This window comes from Etheostoma cragini, chromosome 18 (assembly GCF_013103735.1).
Source record: "Etheostoma cragini isolate CJK2018 chromosome 18, CSU_Ecrag_1.0, whole genome shotgun sequence".
In the NCBI taxonomy this organism is placed as follows: Eukaryota; Metazoa; Chordata; class Actinopteri; order Perciformes; family Percidae; genus Etheostoma; species Etheostoma cragini.
Genome location: NC_048424.1, coordinates 14765247 through 14777022, shown reverse-complemented (window position 1 = coordinate 14777022; position 11776 = coordinate 14765247). Strand labels below are relative to the sequence as shown.

The 11776-nt window shown below is 39.7% G+C and overlaps 1 protein-coding gene across 2 annotated transcripts; it reads right to left on the bottom strand.

Moving 5' to 3' along the window:
* Positions 1 to 7399, bottom strand: cx43 (connexin 43). Of its 2 annotated transcripts, none has more exons than XM_034901013.1 (2): positions 7171 to 7399; positions 1 to 3631 (listed from the first exon to the last, which is right to left on the bottom strand). In XM_034901013.1, the coding sequence occupies exon 2, from the start codon at positions 3613 to 3615 to the stop codon at positions 2449 to 2451; it is 1167 nt and encodes a 388-aa protein (XP_034756904.1). In that variant the 5' UTR covers positions 3616 to 3631; positions 7171 to 7399; the 3' UTR covers positions 1 to 2448. The 2 variants fall into 2 exon arrangements, with proteins under 2 accessions (XP_034756904.1, XP_034756905.1); XM_034901014.1 differs by having other exon boundaries at positions 1 to 3627; positions 7167 to 7320.
* Between the last annotated feature and the right edge of the window lie 4377 nt (positions 7400 to 11776).

Genomic DNA, 11776 nt, shown 5'->3' with positions numbered 1-11776 from the left:
TTAGGACAGAAAAAATATTTATTGGTTAAAATAGCTTTTCACAGATACAATTAATGAGTTTTTGTTTTGCTTTCATGCACTTACACTGTACAACAGTGGATCCCCATAGATTAGCATTGTCTGAATTATGGCAACAAATAACTATTGCTTCTGTTCTGTCAATGGAAGACATCTCTCGCAGAATCAGCCAATGTCACCAGTGGTCAGATGTCTGGTATTATGCACTGTAGTGATTTCTGTGTTATAAAATAAATTAGTAACATGTGATCAGAAAACTCCACTAACTGTGAGCATCATATTACATCTCTATCACCAAGATCTCAGTGCAAATGCCATTGTAGCTAAAAGATCCATGACACATGTAAGTACCGACAAAATGATGCACAAATGACCGAAGAAAAGGAGAAAAAAAAGAAGTCCAAATTGAGATTTATACTAGTGTTTGGTATTTGTGGAGCTAGATTGGCATACATTTTAATATAACTGACTAAATATTAGTCCAGATCTATAAGCAGTCTTCTAAAAACTCAAATTTTTTTTGTGACACAGTTAGCTGGATTTACAGTACTAAATATCTATTTCTCAAGCAGCAACGGTTACACGGAGTCTGAAAAACAAAACAATACCTACAGAACAGAAAAAAATCATTCACTCAGATATGTAAAACACAGATAGTCATTCTACTGTATTTCTCTACAGCCCGCAAAAGATGAAAAAAAAAAATAACACAGTAATAAAAGCCTTTCTTAATGGAAACCACATAAAAGCAGAGCAGAGTTTGCTGTGTCACAGCAGCCGGAACAATCAGCCCTGCCACTCTCACAAACACCCCAAAAAAAGACATTTAAAACCACAAAATTAAAAATAAAAACATTACAACACATAAATTCAAAGTTTACCAGGAAATAACAGTCTATGCTGACTGACAAAGTTACTAAAGAGAAAAAAAATGTTTTTACTGTCAATAAATATACAGTTGGTGGGGAGTTAATGTAAGATGTTTTCTGTGAGTGAGATTCTGGATAGTAGTCATTTTTTTCCTCTTAGTGGTAGGTGTCCTACAGATGCTAAGCAATAAATATTCACTACAACTGATATTAAGCATTCTCCGTAAAAGCCAAGTTCCATGCAAAGGATGAGCCAAGTGGTAAACACTTTACATTTAGTTGTTCTTTGTCTGGACAATAACAATAACTTTTGCTATGAATGAAACTGGGATAGGATAGTATTGATGTAAGTGAAAACAGAAGAAAATGGATTAAAAATGTTGATTCATAAGTAAATGCAGCTAAATAATGCAAGCAGACTTAAAGCAACTCAATGCAGGTGTGGCCGAGTCCATCAAACTAGCTTTTAATGCAAAGGTACGTGTGTGTGTGTGTGTGTGTGTGTGTGTATCTCAGCAACACATATTCTGTTTATTACATCATGGATTTTATGTTCCTATTTCATACTTTTCCTGTTGGTTAATGCTTCATTGATGAGCTACACACAGCTTTTTAACAGTGCCCCCGAGTGATCACACAGGACTGTACTCACATGAAGAAACAACACCATGGTTCATGTGTTCAAACAGCTATTTTGACCTATGTTCATCACTTTCCTCTCTCAGAAGCTAAGGTGGAAGTACTGTGACATCATTCTGCAGTCATAACTCTTGGGGGACAAAGAAAGGGAGTGACTTTAACACTGGAGACTCTACATCCTATCTCCTACCAAAACTCGGTCTTGGTTAACCATGCAGGAGACTAACTAAATAGTTGTAGTTACCTTCCACTCAGGGGTGGCAGATTGATTCACCTTCAACTTACTCTTTACTTTCCATATTGCATGACATAGATAATTTGGGCTTTACTTTTCTTTAGGTTATTTAACAGGGACAATGCTTATTGATCGACAGAATAAAAAATAAAAAAGTTAAACCAGAGTTAGCCAATAATTCTTATTTTCGGCTAAACTGGTTACATGTTGAAAGACACAACTAAGAAGGCAACCTGTTGTATAGCTGTCACCATACCTTTAAAAACCAGCTAGAATAGTGGTAAGTAATATGTAGTCACCAATAGGAAGAATAGCAGAAACTATGAAAAGAAGAAAAAAACTGAGTTTTCCTTCAATTAACCTTGGCAAATCCAAACCAGACCAAGCACATTGACCAGTGTGGTCATGTATTATGTTATAATTCTGTTCTCTTAAAGCTGGGCTAGCTCCACTAAAAGATTATGGTAAAAGTCATTGAAAAAAAACATTTGCAACTTGTACCTTTGACAGTGTTACATAACAAGTTTAATGTCTCTTTGAGTGACTAAGTCTCTATTCTGAAGACAGTGATTGAGGTCAGCCCCACCTCTTACATGAACCTATGTGATGGAGTGTTTCCTGATTCTCTGGCTGAAGCCACACAAAGGTGGGAGGAGGAGGAGGAGGAAGAGGAGGTGGAACCAGGGCTTACACGTCCAGGTCGTCTGGCCTGGCTCGGCTGCTCATCCGGCTACTGGCCCGGCTACACGGCCTGGCGTCCATCAGCGCCAGCGGCTGCATCTCGTGTCCCGCTGTTGAGGACAGTTTCTTATGCTCTTGGGTGTCATCTGGGAAGTCAAAGGCCTGTGCATGGGAGTTTGAAATAGTGCTTCCTGCACCATTTTGGCCGAGCCGGTTTTGCTCTGTGGAGTAGTTGGCCCAGTTCTGCTCATTGGCCTGCTTATTGTAATTGCGGCATGAGCCAGTTCCACGTTCCCCTGTGGCTAGTTTGTAGCCTGGGGGGGACATGGGTGAGAGCGGGGCAGTCGGGGAGGAGCAGCCATTATAGTAGGCATACTTGGTGGTGGACAGGTCTTTAGGGGTGGGGCTCAATGTGCCTGCACTAGGGTAGAGGATGGGCGGCTGTTTGCCCTTCACACGATCTTTGATCCTCTTAAAAAACACATAGAAAAGCTCGATGACGTTGAGCAGCAGGGACACCAGCGAGACCACCAGCATGAAGATGATGAAGACCGTCTTCTCTGTGGGACGGGACAGGAAACAGTCCACTCTGTGGGGGCATGGGGACCTCTCACAGGTGTAGACTGCAGAAAGGCTGAAGCCGTAAATGTACCACTGGATGACCAGGAAGCCCACCTCGAACATTGACTTGAAGAAAATGCTGACTATGTAGGTTCTGAGCAGGGCCCCTTTCATCTTCACTTTGCCATGCTCCTCAATGCCATACTTTAGCTTTTTCATCTCAATTTTCTTCAGCGGGATGTCAACATCGCCGCCGTCGTTTTGCACCGCTTTAAGCTCCTCCTCCTTCCTGTTGAATTTCTGTTCCTTCCTGTTCAGGTAGAACACATGAGCCAGGTAGAGAAGTGTGGGCGTTGACACAAAAATGATCTGGAGGACCCAGAAGCGGACATGGGAGATGGGGAAAGATTTGTCATAGCAAACGTTCTCACAACCAGGCTGCTGTGTGTTACATTTAAATGCAGACTGCTCGTCTCCCCAGGCAGATTCCACTGCAGTGCCCAGGACCAGGATCCTGAAGATGAAGAGGACCGACAGCCAGACCTTTCCTCCGGCGGTGGAGTAGGCCTGGACCTTGTCCAGCAGACGGCCCAGAGCACTCCAGTCCCCCATTCTCAGGGAGTTTCAGCTGGGGAAAAAAAAAAAAAAATAAACAATGTTAAACTGGCAATAATTTACAGACAGCACCAACTTTTAAAGTAACTTTTCAAAGCAACTTTTAACTTTTAAAGGTTTTGAGTTCAGGCTGACACAGACACAGTAAAACATATGTATGCTTGAAACAGCAGTTTGAATGTATAGAGAAGGTTGGCATCCTCAAGATTTTTGTCATTTTGCATTTTGGCAGCATTATGTGATTAAACAGTATCGTTATTGAAGGAGACAAAACTAGATGTTTCATGACGCAAGAAATCAAGCTAATCCAATTACTGAGAGCGGCAGCAGAAAACACATTCAGGTCAGTTTATGCAACACTGCCCCTTAAATCCAGGCAAGGATATGAAATAAGAAATTCAATTTGAATAATTACATCAGGGGTCTTCAACGTTTTTTAGGCCAAGTACCCCTTAACTGAAAGCGAGACAGAGCAGGGAACCCCTACTTCATATATCGTATAAAACTGAGTTGCATTTTAAACTGGACCTACAATAATGTGTTTGTAAAAGCCTTTACGCACACCTTTTATGGTGCATTCAATACCAATATAAGCTTTTTTTTAAAGATTGTTTTTTGGGGCATTTTAGGCCTTTATTTTAGGACAGCTTAGACTTGAAAGGTGAGAGAGTGGAGGGAATGACATGCAGCAAAGGGCCGCAGGTTGGAGTGGAACCTGCATCAAGAACTAAGCCTCTTTATTTGGGTGCGCTCACGCAGATGTGCTACCCAGGCGCCCAAATATAAGCTTTTAAAATAAAAAAAAGTTGGCATATTCATAAATTTATAAATCATGTTTTAATGTTAAAATGTGGCACAGTGAATCCTTAAGCTTAACTGTATCCGTGGATGGCTATCTATAGACCACATAACTTTACTAATTACTTGCCAGACTCACGTGTATGTATATTTTCAGACATTTAAAAAAAAAACCATTGAACAATATTGCAGCTACTATATATTATTTTTTTTAAAGATTACTTTAATGGGCATTTTCAGCCTTGATTGGATAGGACAGCAAAAGCTGAATGGGAGAAAGAGGGGGAATGACCCTTGTCAAAGATCTCTGCATTACATACAGAAAATCTTTAAGAACAATCTGGTATTAATCAAACCATTTAAGAGTTCATCAAATCAATTAATCAAAAATAATTCCGATTGAATTGTAAGACACAGTTTAGGAAACCCTAAAGCACGACGATCAGACAGATTATTGCATCATAGATCATGTCAAATCATGGCCCCGCGGCGATTCTTTGTCAACCCTCCAATAAAGAATGATGGGTGAAACGGGGATGTGTACGAAACCATAAAAACCTGATATTAAAATGCATTATGCACAAAAACATCTGAAAAATAATTATAACATAAACTGCTCTCTTAGGGAAAAAATATCCACCTGTTCAGTGTTAAAGAAAAAAGAAACCCAACATTGTTCAGTCATGTCAAAATAAGTATTGTGTCAAAGTGCATACATGTAAACAACTCGCATTGGTCTTTATCTCTCTACTTACTACTGTGCAGTGACAACAGCACAGTTGCTGTCTGCTCCACTACACAAGGTTTAAAACTCAGTCCTCCAATTTCTTACTAGACGAGCAGGAGAGAAGAAAAAAAAAGAGGCACACAAAGCTGGATCATCAGCTGACTGAGCTTGTCTGATTTCAGAGAATAGGAAATCTCCTGAATGCTGTGTCAGAAGAGATGTTCAGAATGAAGTCGCATGAAGAAAAACGAAGAATGAAAAAAAAATGAAGAAAAAAAACTCCCCGTGCTGTGTGATTGTGGTGTGTGTGTGTGTGTGTGTGTGTGTGTGTCTCAGAACAACCAGTGCGCTAAATCTTCTCAGGAAGACCTGTGGCATGCTTCTTTCATCAGTGCTTACAGAGAGAAGCCCTGCAGATACACAGAACATGTCCTTTAGGATGATCAGCATATTACAAAAGTATAAAACTAGCTCCTAAACCACTGGACATCCCACTTAAACTCACACTTTTATTTCACTACGACGAAACAGAGTCACAGTTAGAGCACGCAAAACACAGACTACTTTTCTCATCCTCTGTAAATCTACTGCCCCCCCTGGCTGTCTGCTGTCGACGTCGTGTGGATGCAAGTCTCAAAGCTTCAGGACAATTCAAAATTACTACCGAGCTGCTCGGCTACATGGCCGCGTTGTCGTTAATGTGAATTAACACAATCCAACAAACCATAACTGAAATAAATTGGTTATATTTAGTGCATGTATAACTAAAAGAGGCCCTTAAAGTGGTCTTTTGTGACTTTTGGGGGGTCTCGAAGGGGTTACCAGTGGGTCCTCAGCTAAATTACCAGCGCAGTGTGATTTTTAACCGGGGTCTAATAACAAACCACAGAGTGTAAAACTGTTTTAAACTGCCAAACCGTTCCACATGAAACCATTAGTCATCAGTAGTCTAATGGAGATTTGTAGACACCAAAGTGGATCTTCCCCCCCCTCCCCGACATGGAAACAGCTAAGATGAACTGTAAAGGTTAGAGCAGACCATATGAGGTAAATGAGAAAAGCCTCCAACAGATAAAGACACTTTACCACAGAGAGCAGGGTCGAAATGTGGAAAAGCAGGAGCCTCCAGTTAAATCCACATGGGGCCAAACTAACCACATGTGCCCTTCCTTATCTTACAATCAACCACTGTATCCCTATGACCTGGGAAACATACCGAGTGCCTTATCACACTGTAGGTACCACCATATTTATGTATGCGGATAGTCAAACATAAAGAGTCCAAATGGGAGGAAAATCATGAAAACAATTTGTTGTCGTTATTAAACAGAGAATATCCCGCCACTTTCTACATGACTGAGTTTGTCTGGTGAAAATGAGCAGGACAGAAGAGAACAATGGGCTCCGAAACAATGAATGTCCCAGAAGACCTCTGGGATCTTATTCAAAAATCTGTAAGGTTGTCTTCAATGACAAGTCACAAGGATGTGAATTCAACAACTATTGAGTGTTACAGTCTTAAAGTTCTCTGGTGTCTTGGGGGCATCTGCTCGGTGTTTGTCCTGGCTTATGGGGGAATCTTTTAATTTAAAACGTGATGTCCTTAAGTAAAAAGTCCAGGGGAGAGATCTGTGGCACACACTGCAGCGCACGTTAAAGCCAGCACAGCAGCAACAGGACGTTTTGGGTTGGAAAACGATAATAAAAAACGCAATAACGCGCTCAGTACGCCTTACAGATGAAGCTAAAATGTATCCAATAAAGCAAATCACATGTTGCTCCCTGTAGTTGTGAGTCCCAAAAGGTCCTTTTACTAAAGTTTGACAGACGATAACAGGAGCCAGACAAAATGAGCGCTTTTACGAACAGTGAAGGAAAACTGTCAAACTTTATAGAGCGCACCGGAGCTTTTCTGACTATTTCTAACGGGCCAGAGACGGAGGTGGAGAGGGGGGGGGGGGGGGGGGGGGAAGTTACTTCAGACCCGTTATTTCAGAAATCTAACAGAAAAAGTTGCTCTAACTTACCTAAAAGTTTCAGAGAGAATGAAGAGGGACCAGACGGACTTTCTCCGCCACCTGTAGAGGGTTGAAATCCAAGTTTGGGACCAGGAGGGAAACTGAGTGGAACTTATCAAACTTTCCTTTTAACGGAGAAGTTACAGTCACCTGATCTCTTAAGACCAAAGCCGCAGTCTGCTGGGAGGAGAGAGAGAGAGAGAGAGAGAGAGAGAGAGAGAGAGAGAGAGAGAGAGAGAGAGGGAGGAAGAGACACACACACACACACACACACACACACAAACACGTATATCAGTCCTACCACTGAGGACGACAAGCTTCCTTTTCTACTTGGGGAAAATAAAAGTAGGCTACGGCATGGCTAACAACTAAATATGTCTTCTTCTGCTACAATAGAAGGCGAAATAAGTAGTCTACATTGTTGGGCGCCCGGGGTGCCAACCTGGTGCACCCTTCTCTCCCCCCTTTCCTGTCTACAGATGTCCTGTCTTTGAAAGGCTAAAATGCCCCCAAAATATCTTTAAAAAACAATAAGTAGATACATTTATAAATTATTATTATTATTATATTTTTTAAATTATTTTTATTCTTTATTATTACTGTTTCAAGATTTCTTTTGAGGGGTACACTAATAATGAGGGGTAATAATGCCGTTCACTTTACTATGCCTTTTACTATTCTATCAGATGTATTTACTCCTTGTTGTTGTTTAGAATGGCTGTTACTTTGGCAACACAGATGTATTGATTTTGTTATGCCGAGAGAGAGAGAGAGAGAGAGAGAGAGAGAGAGAGAGAGAGAGATTTGATTAGATATATATTAGATTTGCCATACACATAGATTTCTAAAATGATATAAACCCATCCTAATATTGTGTTAATGTCTATATAACTGTTTGATGTGTTTTGTCCGATTCTTTAAAGCTCCTTGAATTGATAGAGAGGCAGAGAGGGAGAGGGAGAGAGAGAGAGAGAGAGAGAGAAGACTAGCTGTGCAGAAACAGCCAAGGTGTGTGTCTTCATTGTTTCCTTCAGAACAGATCCTCTGTAAGGAGATCTGAAACAGATCTGAGGATGCATGGCAGCTTCACATCTACATTGACAATACAGTAGTCGTCAACTACTGCAGTATTGAGGTACTTTAAGTTACTTCTAACACCTACAGTTACTGTGCATATTTTAATTTGATAAACAACACATACTTACCTTATTAAATAGAATGCATTGTGACAGATTACACTACCCAATGTAATTATTACAGGATTTAAACGCCTTATTCTCACTTGTTTAACCTGCCTTTTTTCTCATGTTTGTAATTTTGTGTTGTTAGGTCTTTTTCATTTTTATTTCCATTGCTGTGTTATGTAATTTTTACTTGCTCAATTCACTGTTATGGGTCTTAGTTTAATGATGTTATCATGTTAAACACTTTGTGACTTTTTGAAAAATATGCTATATCAAATAAAGTTAGTATTCTTATAATGTTGTAGCCCTTATGCATTTTTTTCATTTCTTTCTTTCTTCCCTACAGTGGTGTTATTATGGCATTATTATTCTCTACCAGATTAGAATGCACTTGTGATTTGAAAAAAAAGGCCCCATGTATCAGTGATTTCTTCTGATGCCTTCTCATGCTCCTTCACTTTGAAATGTTATTCATATTAACAATAATTCAAGCACCACTTCTAAAATCAAACTGAAACGTTTCTTAGTGAACTGTTCTTTTCTGTTATGTAACTTTCCATTATAACACATGGGTCTGCTTCCTTCCTGATGGGTGCACAGCATCACCTAGTGGTGGAAATATTGCAATGCAGGTGAATGCATGGGGACGCAAGTGCACAAGTAGTAAAACAGCTTTAAACAGACTGGACATGTCTTAGGGTTTAATAGGGCTATTAGCTTAACTAGAGGGATAAGAGCACAGGCCACTGGCCACACACACACACACACACGGTCAGTACTATCGCTGAAGTTCCTTGTGGGTTTAATGATGCCATGTAAGTTTCATTAGATTTGTTCGTATTTCTACTTCTATATTTCTACAACATTTCAGTTTATATTTACTCTTAATAAGCAGTAAACTGTATGTGAGACTTAGCTTACAGTACATTCAGGGATTCCTTTTTTATAAACTTTGTTTGTTGGTTTTTTTGCACACATTGACAATACAGTTACCCGGCTTGTGAGTGACAGTGAAATAATATATAATAAAATAACAAAAATGGATGTATGACAATCAAAACAGTCAACAGTCAGCCTGGTCTTATCTTGTGTACCACAGTAAACATTGGCTCGCCCTTAAGGTCAGAGTGGAGAATACAGCAAATTGAAAAAAAAAAAAAATAGAGAAAAGAAGAGAGTTGTCCATTTGTACATCATTTTCCAGCTTTACAATTTTTTGGAAGAGCTTCCTAACACACACCTGAGTTTCTCAAGCTACAAGTTACTGAGAATGTCTTTTATCCACATACCCTGAAATGGTGGCTTGATGATTTCCATCTTGATAATGTTATACATCTAGCCAGTGATGTTACAACAACAACCATCTCTGCTTTTAGCATAGATAAAGGTGGTATATATCCTTGACCTTCCACTACCCGGATCGCTCCGGTGCCGCTGGAAAATCTGCCGGATTTCACTCATTTAGGCCAGATATCCGTTTACTTGGGCTTAATTTGTGTTGGTATTTTAAACTCAGGTGGATTTCTGAGGACAATAGTTTTGCAATAGCATCTGGCGTGATACTTTTTCCCAGTTACCCCTGTCAAAGTGTCAATGAAGGCAGTCCAGTAAGTGGTACATGACCAATAGATATGAATGTGGTTTGCTGTTGTCTTTGGACATTTTTCACAAGTGGTCAATATTGTAATGGTTTCATTTTTTTCCTGTTTTTTCATTCTGTTTTCTGATAATTCTCCATGTTTCCTCCCTAATCTTGTGTGGTTGTTCCTGTCTTATGTTCCCCTTGAGTGCCTGTATGTTCTGTTTCCTGTTTTATTTTGAATTCTCGTCTTGTCTTTAGTTTTACTTCCTGTAACTTCCTGCGCCTGTGATTACCTGATATTTTCCACCTGTTTCCCAGCCCTCTTGTCACCTGCTTCTTGTTATCTTGTTACCCTGTGTATTTAGTGTCTGTGTGACCCTTGTCTCTTTCCAGATTGTTTTGGTCCTCTGCCTGTTAGGGCCTTTGTCTGTGTGTGTGAGTGAGAGATCTGATGGAGTCTTTCATGTTTTGTTCTTGTTCCTGTAGCCTCTTTATCCTGTGAGTTTTCCCTGCCTTTGTACTCTGTTTTTGCCTTTCCTTTTTCCCCTGGACCTTTTGGTGTTTTTGCATTTTGGATTTTGGGACTTTGTTTTGCATTCAATAGAGCCTGTGTTTGTGTGACTTTTGTTATTTTGTTAAAAATAAAGCCTTGGAGCTCTCTCCTGCCTGCCTACCCGTCTCTTCTTTTTGGTCCTTCTTCCGCTCTCATAACAAATATGGCAGTGATGTATTGTGTGTTTTTTTTTTTGTTATTTTAACACTTGGGCAAATTCTTGTTCATTTCACGGATGTCTTAATGTACATTTTAGAAAGTCTAACTTTGTTAATTGAGTGCGGTGAATAATTTTGCTTTAGACCATTCCATGCTTGTCGCCAACCGATGAATGCACCGGTTTGAGAATATACCCCAAGTTTCTTCGCGATGACCTCCCCTAAATCCTCCTCCAGAGAGCTTTTAGAGTGTTGAGAGAAGTTGAAGATAAGCCTAGAATACAATGGTAATGTTTAATTGAAGGGCTGTGCATTACATTGACATGCAAACTGTCATGGAAAAGTTATTTTTTTAATGTTATTCGTTTATTCTTTTAATGCAAAGTTAGCATTGTCCAAGATTTCTCTGTCATGACAACTTGCCATTAACAAACACAGCAATCTGTTACGACTTGACATTAAAATGGACAATACATCCTGTCAAGTGTATTTGTAAAGACAATTTGACATCAACTTAGAACTAACAAAACCTCATAAATGTCAAGATCAATTGTGTCTACAACAGCTGAATGGGCACTGGCGCTCCCATGATTACAATCTTCAGCTGTGTTCAATTGGTCTCTGATTCATTTAAAACTAGCTTCTGTTGCTGATCAGAATAATTGGTCTGTCTCTGCTGCCCTCCTTTAGTATCAAAATGTCTGTCCATCTTGTCCTGTGTCAGATTCTACTTTGCAACATTTTGTGCTTAGGTAATAACACAAAATCACAAATTTTGACATTGTGTAAAACTTACCAACAGCAATGGTCTCATCAAGGTTTTATTACTTAAAGTAAAAAACCATGTTCATGAAGTCTTTCTATTTTCCTTTTTCTTGATTCACTGTGTGAAAAAGCAGTTCTTTTGCACGAGACATAGTCTTTTTTTAGTTGAATCTTGGTTAAGTCAAGAACCTGGGTGACCCCACCAGAACGATTTCTCGCTTGTTTTTCCTCCTGGATTCACCTTAACTCAAGTCTTCAATGCATGTTTAGATGGATCAGCTCTTGCTTTTCTTGTGGGCAAAGTTTCCTGTTCAGATTCCTTACAATGTCTTGCTGTTGAGGTCTTTCTCTTTTGCAGTATTTCAAGAAGGGA

Excerpts from the sequence above, each read along its gene's own strand:
- cx43 (XM_034901013.1), bottom strand. The coding sequence starts at position 3,615 with ATGGGGGACTGGAGTGCTCTGGGCCGTCTGCTGGACAAGGTCCAGGCC.